Raw genomic sequence first — 20,035 nt, 5'->3', positions numbered from 1 at the left:
AACATGGAGAAACCCTGTCTTTACTAAAAATACAAAATTAGCTGGGTGTGGTGGAGCATGCCTGTAATCCCAGCTACTCGGAAAGCTGAGGCAGGAGAAATGCTTGAACCTGGGAGGCGGAGGTTGTATTGAACCGAGATCCACGTCATTGTACTCCAGCCTGGGCAACAAAAGCGAAACTCCATCTGAAAAAAATAAAAATTAAAAAAAAAAACAGCTTGTCGCCGTGGCTCACGCTTATAATCCCAGAACTTTGAGAGGCCAAGGCCGGCGCATCACCTAAGGTCAGGAGTTCAAGACCAGCCTGACCAACATGGAGAAACCCCGTCTCTGCTAAAAATACAAAATTAGCCGAGCGTGGTGGTGCATGCCTGTAATCCCAGCCACTCGGGAGGCTGAGGCAGGAGAACCACTTGAACCCTTGAACCTGTGAGTGGAGGTTGTGGTGAGCCGAGATTGCGCCATTATGCTCCAGCCTGGGCAACAAGAGCGAAACTCTGTCTCAAAATATATATATATAACAATATTATATGTGTGTGTGTGTGTTTGGGGGTGTGTGTGTGTATGTATATATATATGCGTGCCTGGGCAACATGGCAAAACCCCATCTCTACAAAAAATTAAAAAATTAGCTGTGCCTGATGGCGTGCACCTGTAGTTCCAGCTACTCAGGATGCTGAGGTGGGAGGATTGATCACTTAAGCCTGGGAGGTCGAGGCTGCAGTGAGCTGTTATTGAGCCACTGCACTCCAGCCTGGGCAACAGAGTGAGACGCTGTCTTTAAAATATAATAATAATAAACTGCTTTAATGGCTAGGCATTGTGGTTCATGCCTGTAGTCTCAGCTACTCTGGAGGCTGAGGCTGGAGGATTCCTTGAACCCCGAAGTTCAAGGATGCAGTGAGCTATAATTGGCCCACTTCACTCCAGCCTGGGTGACAGAGTGAGACCCCAATTCAAAAAAAAAATTTTTTTAATTAAAAATAAGTAAATAAAATGCTTTAATGATTTTTATCATAACTGATATTTTTTGCCTCCTCTCTAAGACCACCAGTATTGTTCCACTGGTTTATTAAAATGCCAGATTCTATACTTGTTCTTTTACTAATTGAACTAAATTAGCAACCTAAACTTTATATTTTTAAAAATTATACTTTGTTTTATACTTTCAGGTATGGTTTAGGAATGATTTATTACAAGCAAGAAAAATTCAGCCTTGCAGAAATGCATTTCCAAAAAGCACTTGATATCAACCCTCAAAGTTCAGTTTTACTTTGCCACATTGGAGTAGTAAGTAGCTTTCTAAACATTAATACTCTTATTAATCTCCCTTTTGAAATATGTTTGTTATTGATTTAATTGCTATGATAAAAATTGGTCCTTTTTTGTGTTGAAACAGTATTCTGGAGTCTATTACAACCAAAAATACTACCCATTTGGCTTAGCATAAAAAAAAAATCATAGAATTGCCCTTATACCTTGCACAAGTCACTTCATTGCTCTGAGCTTCTATTTTATGAATGTCATGCACTACTTGCTTACCTTATAGGGTTGTTCTGTGACTCAAGTAAGATGTCTCCTGGCCGAATGCAGTGGCTCATGCCTGTAATCCCAGCACTTTAGGAGGCCGAGGCAGGTGGATCACCTGAGGTCAGGAGTTGGGGACCAGCCTGGCAAACATGGTGAAACCCCATCTTTACTAAAAATATGAAAATTAGCTAGATGTGGTGGCACATGCCTGTAGTCCCAGCTACTCGGGAAGCTGAGGCAGGAGAATTGCTTGAACCCAGAAGGAGGAGGTTGCCATGAGCTGAGATCGTGCCACTGCACTACAACCTGGAAACAAAGCAAGAATCTGTCCCCCAAAAAAGAGAGATACTTCCTATTTTTGAAAGCATGGGCTAATATTTAGCTCCTAAGTAGTTTTTTTGTTGTTTTTTGTTGTTGTTGTTTGTTTTTTGTTTTTTGTTTTTTTTTTGAGATCTGTCACCCAGGCTGGAGTGCAGTGGCCCAATCTCGGCTCACTGCAAGCTCTGCCTCCCAGGTTCACGCCATTCTCCTGCCTCAGCGTCCCAAGTAGCTGGGACTACAGGCGCCCACCACCACGCTTGGCTAATTTTTTGTATTTTTAGTAGAGATGGGGTTTCACCACGTTAGCCAGGATGGTCTGGATCTCCTGACCTCATGATCCACCTGCCTCGGCCTCCCAACGTGCTGGGATTACAGGTGTGAGCCACTACGCCTGTCCTTAAGCAGGTAATATTTTAAGGCAAATGGTTCCCTGTGTTTTTTAAGCCTCTGAGTAACATAGGCATGTTGTTACTAATTAAAATTCTTATAAGGCAATATGCACAATCATTTTTATATTCATATATTTTAAATATATCTGGTAACAAATTGTACTTTGGCTGGGTACAGTGGCTCATACTTGTAATCCCAACACTTTGAGATGCCAAGGCAGGAGGACTGCTTGTGACCGGGAGTTGAAGACCAGCCTGGACAACATAGCGAGACCCAATCTCTACAAAAAAATTTTAAAATGAGCCTGGCATGGTGGCACACACCTGTGGTCCTGGCTACTTGGGAGGCTGAAGCACAAGGATCACTTGAGCCTAGGAGTTCAAGGCTGCTATGAGCTAAGAAGGTGACATTGCACTCCAGCCTGGGCAACAGAATGAGACTCCGTCTCTTAAAAGAAAAGAAAATAAGTAAATTGTACTTTAATAGGAGAAAAGATGTGTACATTATGTTTGTTTGCTTTCTAAAATCTCATTTATTAGCTTCTGTATAAGTATGGTAACTTAAGTTCTTGTTCTCATCGTCTCATCCCTTTCCCCCTCTCCCTCCCCTCAGCTTCTCTCTTTTTTCCCCCTAGCAAGTTTAGCTTTTGTGGGAATGGTCATACAATGTCAGGAAATTATGTTAATTTGAAATGTCACTATCTTGTGGGGAGTAGAATTCTAATTCTCTTTTGACTATAATGAAATGGACCATGATGATAATTTTCTTAAAAATGGACATAGTTCAGCACCATAAGACAGGGCTAGAAAAAAAAGTTGACAATAACTTCTTTTACAGTTAGCTACTATGCAAAAAATGTAGAGATAACGTGTCTACTTAAAATTATCTTGTGTTGTCATCACCTTATTTATTCAATTCAAAATTAAATATCTCTTGACACCTTTTGGTGAAGTTGAACACTTTTTTAAAAATAGGAATTCTTCGAAACTTATTGTAGAACAGGTTTTAAGTTTTTGAGTGGTTTATTTGAAGAAATTGTCAGGTAAGAGAGTAAGCTTTTCTCTTTAGGGAACTAGTATTTAGGGTCTCAATCCTGTGGGCAGAATATTTGGCCACCATTAGATCATTGAATAGATGAGTTCAGCAAGCGAAGTTGGCATTACCTACTCTCACATTCTTATGACCATGATATTTGTTAAAGTTCTGCAGCCATATTCATACATTCATTCACCCCAGTTGTTTTTTTTGTTTTTTGTTTTTTTTGAGACGGAGTTTCACTCTTGTTGCCCAGGCTAGAGTATAGTGGCACAATCTCAGCTTACTGCAACCTGCACCTCCCAGGTTCAAGTGATTCTCCTGCCTCAGCCTCCCGAGTAGCTGGGATTACAGGCGCCCGACACCACGCCCAGCTAATTTTTTGTATTTTCAATAGAGATGGGGTTTCATCATCTTGTCCAGGCTGGTCTCGAACTCCTGACCTCAGGCGATCCACCAAAGTGCTGGGATTACAGGCGTGAGCCACCGGGCCCAGCCCACCCCACTTTATTTGTAACATATAATTTGTCTGAGGAGGAACATAGCAGAATATTAGTATATACATATGAATGAATAGTGAGGTTTGGTACTTTTTAAAATCTTTTAAATTTTAAGTTATTTAAAATAAATTATTTGCTTCCCAGTAGTAGAGATCAGTGATTTTCAATTATGTAAAGCATTAAAATCATTTTTCAAATAAATACCTAAAATATGAAAATCTGAGTGAAACAAGGTTTGTAAACAGGAGTTTTTTTTAACACAGTTTTGAGAAGTCTAATATTTGAAAGACTGCATAAACCTGATGAAATGTGAATATTATCTGGCTAAATAGTACAGATCTTTTTTTTGAATAGAACACCAAGGTTTTGCTTGCCTTTTAGACTTAAAGGTAACCAAATATCTGCTCTAAAGATAGACTATTGATTATCATCATAAATATGTACCAGAGGACCTAGATTTTTATCTCAGACCAAGTTATTTAAGATATCTAGACTTCAGTATTCTCATCTTTAGTGAAGCAGTTGAACTAGAATTAGAAGTGATTTTAGAGATAATATATTAATCATTTGGTAATCAATTACTAAATCCACTTAATGCAGTGGATAATCCAGTTAGACCCTACAGCCTTATCTCTAATAATTTGATTATGTTGGTTTTGAGTCACGTTGATTCTCACCTTTCTTCATAAATATCAAGAGGGAATATTAACATGATCTTTATTTCTTACAGGTTCAACATGCACTGAAAAAATCAGAGAAGGCTTTGGATACCCTAAACAAAGCCATTGTCATTGATCCCAAGAACCCTCTATGCAAATTTCACAGAGCCTCAGTTTTATTTGCAAATGAAAAATATAAGGTAAGATAAATATCTTAAGGGTCTTCAGGGTTGTGTTGCTTAAAAACAACGTTATCCGTTGTTTTCAATAAACTGAAAGTTATTTGTTTAGTTTTGATCTGAGACATTTTTTCAGAGCTGTTGATTTCATTTTTTGTGATTTTTATTTCTTCATGAAATACTCATAGGAAGGATAGGTGTGTGGAAATTTAGGAATATGTGGTTATCCCTTGTAAAGATGCCTTATATAGAAAGGCAGTTTTTTTCATCAGGTGGTTATCTTAAAGGTAAGACCTGAACCATCCTCTTAGGACCAAAGTAAGGGAACAGATGAAAATGAATGTATGGGCCAGGCGCAGTGGCTTACACCTGTAATCCCAGCACTTTGGGAGACCAAGGCGGGCGAATCACCTGAGGTCAGGAGTTCAAGACCAGCCAGACCACATAGTGAAACCCCATCTCTACTAAAAATACAAAAAACTTAGTTGGGCATGGTGGCGGGTGCCTGTAAATCCCAGCTACTTGGGAGGCTGAGGCAGGAGAATCGCTTGAACCCAGGAGGCAGAGGTTGCAGTGAGCCAAGATCACACCACTGCACTCCAGCCTGGGTAACAGAGTGAGACTTCATCTCAAAAAAAAAAAAAAAATTAAAATTAAAAAAAAAGAAAATGAATGTGTGTGCATTATTCAGCATTTATTGATTACCCATTATGTGTCAGGCACCAGAAATATAGTGGCAAGTAAAGCAATCATCTTTCCTGCTTTTGAGGGGCCTAATATCTAGTACTTCTCTAGGAAAACAGACATTAACCAAATAATCACAAAGTATAATAAATGTTGAATACATAAAGGGAAAGTGTAAGTGTAGTAAGTTATGAGAGCTTATAACACGGAGACTAATTCTAGTCTGATGTGTCTTTCTCTTTACTTCTCACTTTTTCAAATAATGTATGCTTAGCCTGAAACAAATATTGAAAAAAGAAGATAAGGAGACTGAGAAAGAGAAAAGAGGCAAAAAGACATGAGATTTTTGTTATCATTTATTCAGTCAGAAACCATGAAGCAAAATCTTTTAAAATAAATTTGGGGCTGGGCACAGTGGCTCACACCTGTAATCCCAGCTCTTCGGGAAGCCAAGGTGGGCAAATCACTTGAGGTCAGAAGTTCAAGACCAGCCTGGCCAACATGATGAAACCCCGTCTCTACCAAATATACAAAAATTAGCCAGGCATGATGGTGCACACCTGTAGTCCCAGCTATTCAGGAGGCTGAGGCACAAGAAACACTTGAACCCAGGAGGCAAAAATTGCAGTGAGTCAAGATTATGCCACTGCACTCCAGCCTGGGCAACAGAGCAACACTCTGTCTCAAAAAAAGAAAAAAGAAAGAAATATACCAAACCAGTGATAACTTATTTTAAGACTAATAAAAATCCCTACAATCCCAGCACTTTGGAGGAAGAGGCGGGCAGATCACATGAGCCCACGGAACTTGAGACCAGCCTGGGCAACATGTCAAAACCCCATCTCTACCAAAAAGAAAATACAAAAATTAGCCAGATGTGGTGACGTGTGCCTGTGCTCTCAGCTACTCAGGAAGCTGAAATGGGAGAATGGCTTGAGCTCAGGAGGCGGAGGTTGCAGTGAGCTGTGATCGCACCACTGCACTTCAGCCTGGGCCACAGAGCTAGACCCTGTCTTAAAAAAAAACAAAAAAAATAGGGCTAGGCACAGTGGCTCACGACTGTAATCCCAGCACTTTGGGAGGCCGAGGCAGGCAGATCATGAAGTCAGGAGTTCGAGGCCAACCTGGCCAGCATGGTGAAACCCTGTCTCTACTAAAAATACAAAAATTAGCAAGACATGGTGGCAGGCACCTGTAATCCCAACTACCTGGGAGGCTGAGGCAGGAGAATCGCTTGACACCGGAAGGCAGAGGTTGCAGTGAGTCGAGATCAAACCACTGCACTCGAGCCTGGGCAACAAGAGTGAAAATCCATCTCCGAAAAAAAATTAAAAATAGACTAATAAAGATATACAAAGGGATTAAATATATAATTTATCCAGTAATTCCTTTAGTTTTATTCTATCTTCTTTATGAAGACATGGATTTCTATTTTTACTGGTTTTGTCCTTTTAAAAAGCTTCTCTTTCTTTAGTTTTTGTTTTTCTTGCTCTGTTGCCCAAGCTAGAGTGCAGTGGTGCAGTCATAGCTCACTGAAGCCTCAAATTCCTAGGCTGAATCCCAAGTACGCAGGACTACAGGCATAAGCCACCATGCCCAGCTAATTTTTTTGTCGAAATCAAGTCTTGAAAAAGCTTCTTTTAGGGCCAGGTGCCATGGCTCATGCTTGTAATCCCAGCACTTTGGGAGGCCAAGGCAGCCAGATCACTTGAGGCCAGGAGTTCAAGACCAGCCTGGCCAACATGGTGAAACCCTATCTCTACTAAAAATCCAAAAATTAGCCACGCCTGGTGGTGCATGCCTGTAATCCCAGCTACTCGAGTGGCTGAGGCATGAGAATTGCTTGAACCCATGAGGCGGAGGTTGCTGTGAGCCCAGATCACACCTCTGCATTCTAGCTTGGGCAATAGAGGGAGACTCTGTCTCAAAAAAAAAAAAAAAAAATTTTTTTTAAGCTTATTTTAAATCTAATAAACCCTTTTCAACTTTTAACTACTCTTTGAAGTACTATAATTGCAAATCAGTATTTGTTTTTATGTACTTGCTTTATTGTATTTCTTTAGATATGAAGGACTTTATTCATTATTCTTAAAGCCATTTTAATACCAACATACCTACCAGATAGGCCACATAAATCAGCCTTTACTTGCTTCAAGAAGCCCAAGTTCTAATCTCATCAGTTGTCTGGACTGTGACATATATATAGTTATAGCCATTTTTGTGGGGTTTTCTTTGTTTGTTTAATTAGGCAGCCTTCCAATCCAAAGTAGGACCAGAGAGACTCCCTCTTTTGTTATTATCATTATTATTATTATCATTGTCATTATCATTATTATATCAGGCAGCCTCCTGAGCCACAGTAGACTCAGAGAAACTCCCAGTTACAGGCATTTTGGGGTATGAGCTTCACTGAATTATGAGGCCTAATTTGATGCATGGACTAGATATAGATATGTGACTGTATGAAAAGGGCATAAAGAAAAGTTAAAGGGTACATGTTCTCAGGATCTCCTGGGACTGTGTCATGGGCCATTCATTAGTCACTTGAAAACAAGAAAGAAAAGTTAATGATTGCTTCTGAGATTTTCTGGCTCCAAAATGAAAATCAAGGGGACCATTTCAACATCTCTAAAACATTGCTAGCCATCACCTTATTTAATGTGTTGTACTGATATTTAATCATTTAAATCTTAAGTCTTTAGGGTAAAAGTAAGAACTCCGATGCTGTGTTAGACACTATTTCTCAATGAATCCTTGTAATTAGATCATTGGGGGTGGGGATAGGCATGCTAGTTGCATGAAATGTTGATAACAATTATAATATGCAGTCATAGCAAGAAAACGTATCAGTTCTGAATTGGGTGTGTTGTAGCAGTGAAGGAGGATTGGAGTCTGTCATCTTGAAGGTTAAGATTTCGTTAAAGGACAGGCACAGCGGCTCACGTCTGTAATCCCAGCACTTTGGGAGGTTGAGGCGGGTGGATCACAAGGTCAGGCGTTCAAGACCAGCCTGGCCAACATGGTGAAACCCCATCTCTACTAAAAATACAAAAATTAGCCAGGTACGGTGGCGGGCGCCTGTAATCACAGCTATTTGGAAAGCTGAAGCAGGAGAATCGCTTCAACCTGGGAGGCAGAAGTTGCAGTGAGCTACTGCATTCCAGCCTGGACGATAGAGCAAAACTCCATCTCGGGGGGGGAAGAAAAGATTTCTTTAAAGGCTGGGCATGATGGCTCACGCCTGTAATCCCAGCACTTTGGGAGGCCATGGTGAGAGGATCACTTGAGGTCAGAAGTTCGAGGCCAGCTTGCCAATATGGTGAAACCCTGTGTCAACTAAAATACAAAAATTAGCCGGACGTGGTGGCACGCACCTGTATTCCAGCTGCTTAGGAGGCTGAGGCAGGAGAATCGCTTGAACCCGGGAGGCGGAGGTTGCAGTGAGCCAAGATCACGACACCGTACTCCAGCCTGGGTGACAGAGCAAAACTCCATCTCAAAAAGAAAAAAGATTTCTTTAAAGTAAGGCCAGGCGCAGTGGCTTACGCCTGTAATCCTAGCACTTTGGGAGGCCAAGGCAGGTGGATCACCTGAGGTCAGGAGTTCAAGACTAGCCTGGGCAACATAGTGAAACCCCATCTCTACTAAAAATACAAGACAAGGCCGGGCGCGGTGGCTCAAGCCTGTAATCCCAGCACTTTGGGAGGCCGAGACGGGCGGATCACGAGGTCAGGAGATCGAGACCATCCTGGCTGACACGGTGAAACCCCGTCTCTACTAAAAAATACAAAAACTTAGCCGGGCGAGGTGGCGGGCGCCTGTAGTCCCAGCTACTCGGGAGGCTGAGGCAGGAGAATGGCGTAAACCCGGGAGGCGGAGCTTGCAGTGAGCTGAGATCTGGCCACTGCACTCCAGCCTGGGCGACAGAGCGAGACTCCGTCTCAAAAAAAAAAAAAAAAAATACAAGACAAAATTAGCCAGGAATTACAGGTAAGCATCTGTAATCCCAGCTACTTAGGAGACTGAGGCAGGAGAATCACTTGAACCCAGGAAGCAGAGGTTGCAGTGAGCAGAGATCGCACCACCGCACTCCAGCCTGGGTGACAGAATGACAGTCTGTCTCAGAAAAAGAAAAAGATTTCTTTAATGATTCTCAGAAGTGGTCTGGGAACTTCTGGGGGTCCCTAAAATTCTTCTAAAGAGTCTTAGAGGTCAGAGCTATTTTTACAATAATGTCTTGACATTATTTACCTTTTTCAGTCTTCATTCTGTCCCAAATGGACAGTAGAATTTTCCAAAAGCTACATAATATGTGATATCAAAACAGATTAAATGGAGGAGATAGATGTGAGAATCTAGCTGTCTTCTACTAACAGAGACTTGCAGAAATGTTAATGCCACTCTTCTCAATGACTTTTTGTTGTTCTGAAAAATTATATAGTTATTTTTCATTAAAAAATAAATCACTGGGCCAGGCACGGTGGCTCACGCTTGTAATCCCAGCACTTTGGGAAGCTGAGGCGGGCAGATTACTTGGGTCAGGAGTTCAAGACCAGCCTGGCTGACATGGTGAAACCCCGTCTCTACTGAAAATACAAAAATTAGCTGGGTGTGGTGGTGCATGCCTGTGATCCCAGTTACTCGGGAGGCTGAGGCAGGAGAATTGCTTGAATCTGAGAAGCAGAGATTGCAGTAAGCAGAGATTGTACGACTGCACTCCAGCCTGGGCGACAGCAAGACTCCTTCTCAATAAATAAAAATAAATAGATAGATAGATAGATGACCAAAAGCAAGGATTGTCACCACCTGCATATTTCACAAAGAGGGGTGTGTGTGTGTGTGTGTCTGTGTGTGTGTGTTTTCAGTGTACTAGAGTGCCTGCTATTTCTTAGTACTTATATAAGTATGCGTTTTATTTTCACAACAATAAGAACTAATACAATAAGGAAGTATATTGATTAAGATTTAGTTAGCTTTTATGAAGGTGATTTGGGAAATCAAATAAAAAAATTGCTTGGTCAAAACTTTAAAAATTTTTGATACTTTAAGGTTTTTCTTTGCCTTTTTCAGTCTGCTTTACAAGAACTTGAAGAATTGAAACAAATTGTTCCCAAAGAATCCCTCGTTTACTTCTTAATAGGAAAGGTAAAGACTGGGGCCGTGGTCCCAAACAGTGACTTTCACAGCAAATATTGACATTTTATAAGAATAAATTTAATACTTACTGTACAATATCTATTGAGCAAATTCAACTAAAGCTCCAAACTGAGTGCTCTGGGAATAACAGATTTAGTTCTAACACTTGAGAAAATGATATCCTAGCTGGGCACGGTGCCTCACGCCTGTAATCCCAGCACTTTGGGAGGCCTAGGCAGGTGGATTACCTGAGTCAGGAGTTTAAGACCAGCCTGACCAACATGGTGAAACCCGACCTCTACTAAAAATACAAAAATTAGCTGGGCGTAGTGACTCATGCCTGTGATCCCAGCTACTCCGGAGGCTGAGGCACGAGAATCACTTGAACCCAGGAGCGGAGGTTGCCGTGAGCCAAGATCACGCTGCTGCACTCCAGCCTGGGCAAGAGAACAAGATTCTGTCTCAGAAACAAAAAAAAAAGAGAAAGAAGAAGAAGAACATGAATGGCACTGTGTTGTCTTGATTAAGAGAAATGGCTTCTGAGAGTCCCAGGGCCAGACTAGTCAGTTTTTTACAGACTAGACCCCCATATGCCAATTAGTTAAGGTGCCTGTAGACAGTTGTTAAGAGTTGATATAACTCAATTTAAAATCACTGTAAATGAAAGTTAATTAAGCAATTTATAATCCATTTAATCCCATTATCATTGTTCCAGTCAGAGTGATATTTATTGGAAACTTACTACCTGAAAGATAGAAGCAAGGAATTCTGAAAATAATATCTGATTATATGAAAAGGAACTCAAAAGCTGGTATGAGTGCATCTGTAGGAAGAAAATGTCCTACCGTTAGAATAAGTTTAGATCACATAAATCAGGAGCCTAGTTTAAATTATAAATATTTAGAACTGTAGAGACTGGGCACTGTGGCTCACACCTGTAATCCCAGCACTCTTTGGGAGGCTGAGGCAGGTGGATCACCTGAGGTCAGGAGTTTGAGACTAGCCTGGCTAACATGGCAAAACCCTGTCTCTACTTATAAATACAAAAATTAGCCAGGAGCAGTGGCGGGCACCTGTAGTCCCAATTACTCAGGAGACTAAAGCAGGAGAATTGCTTGAACCTGGGAGGCAGAGGTTGCAGTGAGCCAAGATCGCGCCATTGCACTCTAGCCTGGGCAATAGAGCAAGACTCCATCTCAAAAATAAATAAATATATAAATATTTAGAATTTTATAGTTGAAGCTCACAACTTAATGAAAAATGTAGTATTGCTGTTTATTTTTAGGTTTACAAGAAGTTAGGTCAAACGCACCTCGCCCTGATGAATTTCTCTTGGGCTATGGATTTAGATCCTAAAGGAGCCAATAACCAGATTAAAGAGGCAATTGATAAGCGCTATCTTCCAGATGATGAGGAGCCAATAACCCAAGAAGAACAGATCAGTAAGTATCACACATATGATTTTGAGTATTTAGAAAGTTACCTTTTGCATAAGGATTTGTAGGCTACTCCTTTATTTTATTTTTCTAACCGTGGTGTTACCAAATGAACTTTTAGGGAAATTGAACAGGGTGATATAATAACAAAATGCATATAAAGTCAGATAATTAGTCTCTGTTCTGGATCTAGTTTGCTGTGTGACTTTGATAAATTCATTGCTAATTTTTACCTGGGCCTCAATTTATGTTTGAATATGTAACCAGTAGTGTTTTATTTGCTTCCTAAGAATGTAGTCTTTTAAATAAGAGAATAGAGAAATTTCTGACAAGGTAAATTCTGATTAGATGCCTTTGTTCCAGAAAACTTGGTGAAAACCTTTAATTAAAATTATAAGCCACGGGGCCAGGCACAGTGACTCAGGCCTGTAATTCCAGCACTTTGGGAGGCGGAGGTGGGTGTATCACCTGAGGTCAGGAGATCGACACCAGCTGACCAACATGGTAAAACCCCATCTCTACTAAAAATACAAAAGTTAGCTGGGCATGGTGGCAGGCACCTGTAATCCCAGCTACTCGGGAGGCTGAGACAGGAGAATCGCTTAAACCCAGGAGGCTGAAGTTGCAGTGAGCTGAAGTCATGCCATTGCACTCCAACCTGGATAACAAGAATGAAACTCTGTCTCAAAAAAAAAAAAAAATTATAAGCCAGGCATGATGGCTTGTGTATGTAATCCCAGCTACTCAGGAGGCTGAGGTGGGAGGATTGCTTGAGCCTAGGATTTCACGACGAGCCAGTGAGACCCTGCTTCTAAACAAATTTTTTAAATTAGCTGGATGTGGTGGTATGCATCTATAGTCCCAGCTACTTGGGAGACTGAGGCAGGAGAATCATACCACTTGAGCCCAGGAGTTTGAGGCTGCAGTGAGCTATGATTGTGCCACTTCACTCCAGCCTAGGTGACAGACCGAGATAGATGATTGATTGATTAATAGATAGATAGATAGATAGATAGATAGATAGACCCCATAAACCTTTTGAAACTGAAGGTTATAGTCTATGTTTCTGTGGACTAGCAGGGAGTATTCTTAAAGTGGAGTCAGTGATTGGAGGTTGGGGAAATGTCAATTTTTTTTTTTTTAATGTCTCAGAGAACCAGCTAGTTGTAATTCCTAGGGCAGGAATAAGGAACCCATTAGGGAGAGGCAGTTTTGGTAGTTAAAACCTTAAAAGTAAAATGCAGTAAGCTAATGTCAGACCTATTACAAAGTTAGGAAACTTGAGTTGCATTTTATTAAAGGATATGAGGATTTTTAAGGGCCTTTATTTAGGGTTTTATCTCTCTGAATATAATACAATTTTTCTTGTTTTCGTGAACCAACAGGATATGTTTGTCAGAAACCTTACTGTAGACTTTTGTTTTATTTTTAAAGTGGGAACAGATGAATCCCAGGAGAGCAGCATGACAGATGCGGATGACACACAACTTCATGCAGCTGAAAGTGATGAATTTTAACTTCTGGAAATCGGACTTTTACAACGGGATGTGTGACTAGTGCTGACATGTTTCTTGTCCCTCCATATACTGAGTCTTTACTCTTGAGCCGGCGGTGTCATCATCCATCACTTATACCATGAGTGTGCCACTTTCATTGGACCCTGACTGTATACGGAATGAAAGGCAGTGCAATATTTAGCTGCTAACAAGACTGGCTCTTTTACCAGTATGAATGACAATTTATGGGGGGTAGGGTGGGGACTTTCTTTTCTGTTTTTCTTTAATCTCCCTTTGTTGGAAAGTATCATGAAAGGAAGAGTTATGTTTTATCTTGAAGGAACCATTAGATATGGAAAATAGTGATGAACCAGAATTTCTTGGTTGCTTTCTCAAAAATTTGTTTTTATTTGGTTCTGTTCCTGATAAACAGAGTAACTGACCGTCATTTCTAGGTTCTTCAAGAATGGTGTTTGCAAGTGCCAGATGGAACAATAAAAGACGTTGCCTATAACAGTAACTTGATTGCCAAGGAATGTAAATTACCTTCAACTTGCAGTGTCTCCCATAAACAAATGTAATGGGCATATTGGGATTCGTATGTAGGAATCAAATATCCCTCCATACAGTGTACACTTATTCTTGGCAAGAATGCTTTAATGTCTAACCAAGAATTTTAATTTATTCATCTTGCTTCAAAGTGTTGATCATTGTTGTCTTGGTATTGCAGACTTTAAAATTGGTTCATACCATATTGCCTCTTCTCTTTGAGCTCTGTGGGATCACCTTTAACATTCAGAGATGATAGAGTGGTTCCCCACTGAGAAGCCAAAACAAGGCCCTTAATAATCCCTTAAGTTCACCATATCAATCAGAATGAGAACACTAAAGTGTAGAGACTTTAAGAGATCATGATAGTGAAAGCCTTAATATAATCAGAATTGTACCATAACCTTGAATCTATATTTGTTCAAAACATTATCCCTTTGACTTTTCTAAGTGTTTGCTTAAGCAGAGTGTAAGAATGTGCGGTTATCTTTGGTTGAGATCCTTTCCATTCTTTTTGACTCTCTGCTTCAGATTTTTTCAGTAGTGTGAGTCACCAAAACATTTACTAAGAATTGGGTTTAGGATATTGGAAATTTTTAGCTTGGGGGAAGAAACATTCTTAAGAAGGAGATAGGTTCTCTTCTGAGTTTGTCGTAATATCAGTTGGTGTCTTTGGGAAATGGCCACAATTTTAAGAATTTAATTATGCATATAAATTGATAATTATTGGAATTCCACCATAACAGATTTAAACAGTCTTAAATTGTTTATCTCCTTTATTGTAATGTATTGAAATTTTAGAGAAACTTTAGTTGTTAACATTTTATTAAGTGCCAATGTCAGAATATAACAAATTATAGTTTCTTATGAATGACAGGCCTACAGTTATTATTTTGGATTATTTGATGAAGGACAACCTTACCTGTATTTGTTAGTCAAGCTGTGAAAATAAGGTGGATTACAAAAGATGTGAAAAAAATTTTACCCTGTAGACTCAGTAATTTTCTATAATTTACTGTTAATCTCATTTGAATATGGATTAGGTACAATTATAAATTAATTCAAGTCAGGGTGTTTAGGTATCAGGTGCCAGAGAAATATTTAACAGATTTCCCTACCTAAATTTATGTATATGTACTGTCTAAAAAAATACTTTTTAAAAAAAAGGAACAGTTGGGAGAAAATAAATGTAATGAAAAATTCCCAGAGGCTAGCACTTGGATTCTAACACATATGCTATTGTATTATCCATTAGTTCTGTAATATGTAATTTTAGATTCTTTTATATTTTTAATTGGCAAAGCACAAGGTGCTGTGTAACAGTGTCATTTAGAGTTTTATAGAAAGCTTCAACCTGAGTTCTGCGTTATAAAGCCTGGAGAAAGCTAAGCTTAGAACATAATTTGCTGAAGTATAATTATCTTTTTATAGTAGGAATTTATGTCCTGTGCCAGAGGTGAGAGTCTTTCTGGTACTGATTTTTTGAGACCAAGGATAAAAGGATCGTTTTGTAAGACACGCCATGGCAATGGCTGGCTGGGGAACAGTTTCCGCCCAAGCTTGGCCTATTTTATTTTTCCTCATACCTACTTTTAAAGTCATTAGGTATCTGAAGCCTTATTTCCCACCTTGTAACACTTTCTGGCTTTTACAGTTTCTTTTTTTGTTTTGTTTTTTGCATGGAATGGGGATCAAACAACCAGAAGAAGAACACATTTTGATCAAGCAAAATGTTTGTTTCAAACATCAGAAGTTTATTTTACAGAAATTAAATTAAGTAGTTTGACATCCTTTTCTCTGTTTCACACATATATTAGGTTGGTGCATAAGTAATTGTGGTTTTTGCCATGACTTTTATGGCAAAACCTGCAGTTACTTTTGCACCAACCTAATACATATATATGCACACACACTTGTTCAGAAGCTATGTTGTGGCCTTGGATTTGTTTTTCCCCTTGGAAATGGTTCTTAACTCTGGGATTTTAGAAGGTTAGAATATTTTTTCAAGAGAACAGTGGTACTCAAAATAATGAAAGGTGGTCCCTACATTTTCTGTATTCATCACTTAAAATTTTTGATTTTTCCAAGAACTACAAGTAACATTTGAACCATGCTGCTGTTGTACCTTAAACAAAAACTCAGTGATAACCAGTATTTAGTCTATTAAAAATGCTCTTTTTGAAGAAAAAAGTTTGGAAGTCTCTGATTAGCCAGAGTATAGTATGAGTCTTCACTGAGAAATATGGTGACCCATTTTCTTTGTGAAAACCTGGGAAAATGCAAGTGTGGGTGTGAAGTGTGTGTTCTGTTTGCATTGAAACAATGTAATTTTGTGTCTTCTTTTTGCTTTAACTGACTTATTTCAGAAATTGTACAGTCTTGAGGGGGAAAGTCTTTTCTGTTAATATATTTGCAATTCATTAAAGGATATGGAAAATCCAAATAAGTTACTTTTGAAAGCAATTTATAATCAAGTTGTTAAAGCTATATGAAAGCTGTGCCATCTGTATTTTCATAAGAAGGCACAGAAAAGTAGAGATACAATTTTATGTTTCACAAAAATCTAGAGCAATGTTTATCTAATTTTTTAAAACTTACACTCTTTTAATATATTTATATTTTTAAACGGTCATACTCTTTTTTAGTATTATTTGGAATATCAAAATAAATACTATGACAAAAACAATGGTAATTTTTAGAATACCTTTTTTCAAACTACAGAAGCCCTGTTGCCAACCAGCAGCTGTGAATTTGCAAGTCAACTGCTTATCCTTTGATCACATGATTTCTGAAATTTCTTCAAAAGGGACACAAAGGTTTTTTGTTCCAATTAGAATCTATTTAAAAAGGTCAGGATCTGAAAGAAGATGTAGAAACTGAATTTTACTCTAATTTGAAAATTTTTTTTTTTTTTTTTTTTTTTTGGTATCTTGGAGAAAGTACAGAGAGCTGAAGGGTTTTATTCAGACTTGAAGAAAAGGCAGTAACAGGGAAAAACACATGAAGGTGGGGTGAGCTGGGCAGTTCCAAGGGGAACAACACAGACCTCATAACCTTCCCTAGGACCTGCCATTTAATGTCAGCTGAACAAGGATAAACAGCAGCTTAGACATGGAACTATTCTTTGGCTTGTTTAGCTGACAACTCACGGTTCATGAAGGTTCAGTACAGGTTTTATTTTTCTCTGTAAGTGCAAACTTTGTTAAAAAGCTGTGTTTGTTGAGATCCTGCTCTATGGATTGTGTTGCTTGCTTTGTGGATGGTATTTTCAATTCTCAACAGTAGAAGGTAGGTATTACTTCATTTTACAAAAGAGAAAACAGGCTCAGCTATTAAATGATACAACTGGGCACTTTTGGCATTAGTGTATGTTCAGAATGTTATATTTTAGTTTTGGACTTCCTCTGGAGGTTTCAAGTCATGTTTAATGGTAACTGTAAGTTGTCTTCTCTAGCATTTTTTTTTTAAGACAGTCTCGCTCTGACCCCCAGCCTGGAGTGCAGTAGTATGATCATAGCTCACTGCAGCCTCGAACTCCTGGACTCAAGCAATCCTCCCACCTCAGCCACCCAAGAAGCCAGGACAACACATGCAGCACCACACCTGGCTCATTTTTTATTTTTTATTTTTGTAGAGTCAGGGTATTGCTGTGTTGCCCAGGCTGATCTCAAACTCCTGGCCTCAAGCAATCCTCCCACCTCAGCCTCCCAAAGCACTGGAATTATAAGCGTGAGCCACCTCACCCAGCCCTCTCTAGCTATTTTTTTTTTTTTTGCGGGGGGGGACAGAGTTTCACTCTTGTTGCCCAGACTAGAGTGCAATGGCGCGATATCCACTCACCACAACCTCCACCTCCCGGTTTCAAGCGCTTCTCCTGCTTCAGCCTCCCAAGTAGCTGGGACGGCAGGCATGCACCACTGCGCCTGGCTGATTTTTGCATTTTTGGTAGAGGCAAGGTTTCTCCATGTTGGTCAGGCTGGTCTCGAACTCCCGACCTCAGGTGATCCGCCCACTTCGGCCTCCCACAGTGTTGGGATTATAGGCATGAGCCACCATGGCCAGCCCTCTCTAGCATTTTTTTTTTCTTTTTTTGAGATGGAGTCACTCTGTCACCCAGGCTGGAGTGCAGTGGCACAGTCTCAGCTCACTGCAAGCTCCCAGGGTTCACACCATTCTCCTGCCTCAGCCTCACGAGTAGCTGCGACTACAGGCGCCCCCCACGACGCCCGGGTAATTTTTTTTGTATTTTTAGTAGAGACGGGGTTTCACCATGTTAGCCAGGATGGTCTCTATCTCTTCACCTCATGATCCGCCCACCTCGGCCTCCCAAAGTGTTGAGATTACAGGCATGAGCCACCGTGCCCAGCCTAGCATTTTTAAATATAAAGTCTACTGTAGGCTAACATCCAGGTCCAGGTTTTACAGAGAAAACTTGATTATTAATCATCCAGATCTGTTGTAGTATAGTCCTTTGTTAGGGCTTTGATCTATGTGCTGCTTCGTTACTCTTCTCCCACTGAAATTGGAATATATTTTCCCTCTTTGAGTGACTAGGATTTGCTTTAAAGTAGAAAGTTATAAATCTTCAATTTTCCTTCAGTTCTTGCATTTTTATTAACAATTTCCTCTATCACAAGCATTCTTTTTTTGGAGACAGGATTTTGCTCTGTTACTCAGGCTGGAATGCAGTGGCACGATCACAGCTCACTGCAACCTCTACTTCCCAGGTTCAAGCGATCCTCCTGCCTTAGCCTCCCAAGTAGTTGGGACCAACAGGCATGCCCCACCACTCCCAGCTAATTGTTGTATTTTTGTAGAGATAGGGTTTTGCCGTATTGCTCAGGCTGGTCTCAAACTCATGGGCTCAAGCAGTTCGCCCGCCCCAGCCTCAAGCATCCTTTTAATATTCAACACTGTTAAGGAAAACTGTAGGCCAGACGTTGTGGCTCACACCTTTAATCCCAGCACTTTGGGTGGCCAAGATGGGCAGATTGCTTGAGCCTGAGATAAGAGACCAGCCTGGGCAGCATAACAAGACCCCATCTGTATTAAATTAAAAAAAAAAAATGGGCCGGGTGCAGTAGCTTACACCTGTAATCCCAGCACTTTGGGAGGCCAAGGCGGGTGGATCATGAGGTCAGGAGATCGAGGTCATCCTGGCCAATATGGTGAAACCCCGTCTCTACTAAAAATACAAAAATTAGCCAGGCGTGGTGGCGTGCATCTGTAGTCCCAGCTACTCAGGAGGCTGAGGCAGGAGAATCACTTGAACCTGAGAGGTGGAGGTTGCAGTGAGCCGAGATCACACCATTGCACTCCAGCCCGCATGACAGGGCAAGACTCCGTCTCAAAAAAAAAAAAGAAAAGAAAAGAAAGAGAAATGTATGCTGGGCATCATGGCTCATACCTGTAATGTTAACATTTTCGGAGGCTGAGGGTGATGGATCACTTGAGCCAAGGAATTCGAGACCAGCCTGGGTAACATAGACCCCATCTCTACAAAAAATGGGTAAAAATTAGCCAGGCATGGGGGAGTGCACCTCTGGTCCCAGCTACTTAGGAGGCTGAGATGAAAGGATCGCTTTAGCCTCAGAGGTTGAGGCTGCAGTAAGCCGTGATGGCACTGCTGTACCCAGCCTGAGTGGCAGAGTGAGCCCCTGTCTCAAAGGAAAAAATAAAAATGTATTTATGTTCGGGCACGTGTCTCACGCCTGTAATCATAGCACTTTGGGAGGCCGAGGCAGGCGGATCATGAGGTCAGGAGATCAAGACCATCCTGGCTAACACGGTGAAACCCCGTCTCTACTAAAAAAAAAAAAAAAAAAAAAAAAAATTAGCTGGGCGTGGTGGCGGGCACCTGTAGTCCCATCTTCTCGGGGGGCTGAAGCAGGAGAATGGTGTGAATCCAGGAGGCAGAGCTTGCAGTGAGCCCAGATCGTGCCACTGCACTCCAACCTGGGCAACAAAGTGAGACTCCATCTCAAAAGAAAAGAAAAATGTATTTATGACACTTTCTAAAGATCATAAGGCACAATAGGAGGGCATGAACACAGATATAGGGCCTACAGCAATAGCTACTGCAATGGGGTCTTGCAGTAGGGGAGAGAGATAGGATTCTGA

At 40.5% G+C, this 20,035-nt stretch overlaps 1 protein-coding gene across 9 annotated transcripts in view; it reads left to right on the top strand.

Annotated features, from left to right (window-relative positions):
• LOC105483066 (cell division cycle 27) overlaps positions 1 to 13,886 on the top strand; it is a 65,563-nt gene extending 51,677 nt beyond the window's left edge. For 6 of the 9 annotated variants that reach the window (XM_011743660.3, XM_011743659.3, XM_011743658.3 and 3 more), the window contains 5 exons: positions 1,173 to 1,290; positions 4,507 to 4,635; positions 10,369 to 10,443; positions 11,720 to 11,876; positions 13,305 to 13,886. In XM_011743660.3, the coding sequence (XP_011741962.2) occupies positions 1,173 to 1,290; positions 4,507 to 4,635; positions 10,369 to 10,443; positions 11,720 to 11,876; positions 13,305 to 13,387 (562 nt within the window). In that variant the 3' untranslated portion in view covers positions 13,388 to 13,886. Of the gene's footprint in view, positions 1 to 1,172; positions 1,291 to 4,506; positions 4,636 to 10,368; positions 10,444 to 11,700; positions 11,877 to 13,304 lie in introns of those variants that run through there. The other 3 variants (XM_024793219.2, XM_024793218.2, XR_011615925.1) reach the window with 2 other exon arrangements.
• The last annotated feature ends 6,149 nt before the right edge of the window (positions 13,887 to 20,035 follow it).

The sequence above is a fragment of the Macaca nemestrina genome, chromosome 17 (assembly GCF_043159975.1).
Source record: "Macaca nemestrina isolate mMacNem1 chromosome 17, mMacNem.hap1, whole genome shotgun sequence".
NCBI lineage: Eukaryota > Metazoa > Chordata > Mammalia > Primates > Cercopithecidae > Macaca > Macaca nemestrina.
The sequence above is the reverse complement of the archived record's forward strand: the minus strand, read 5'-3'. Positions and strand labels throughout refer to the sequence as shown.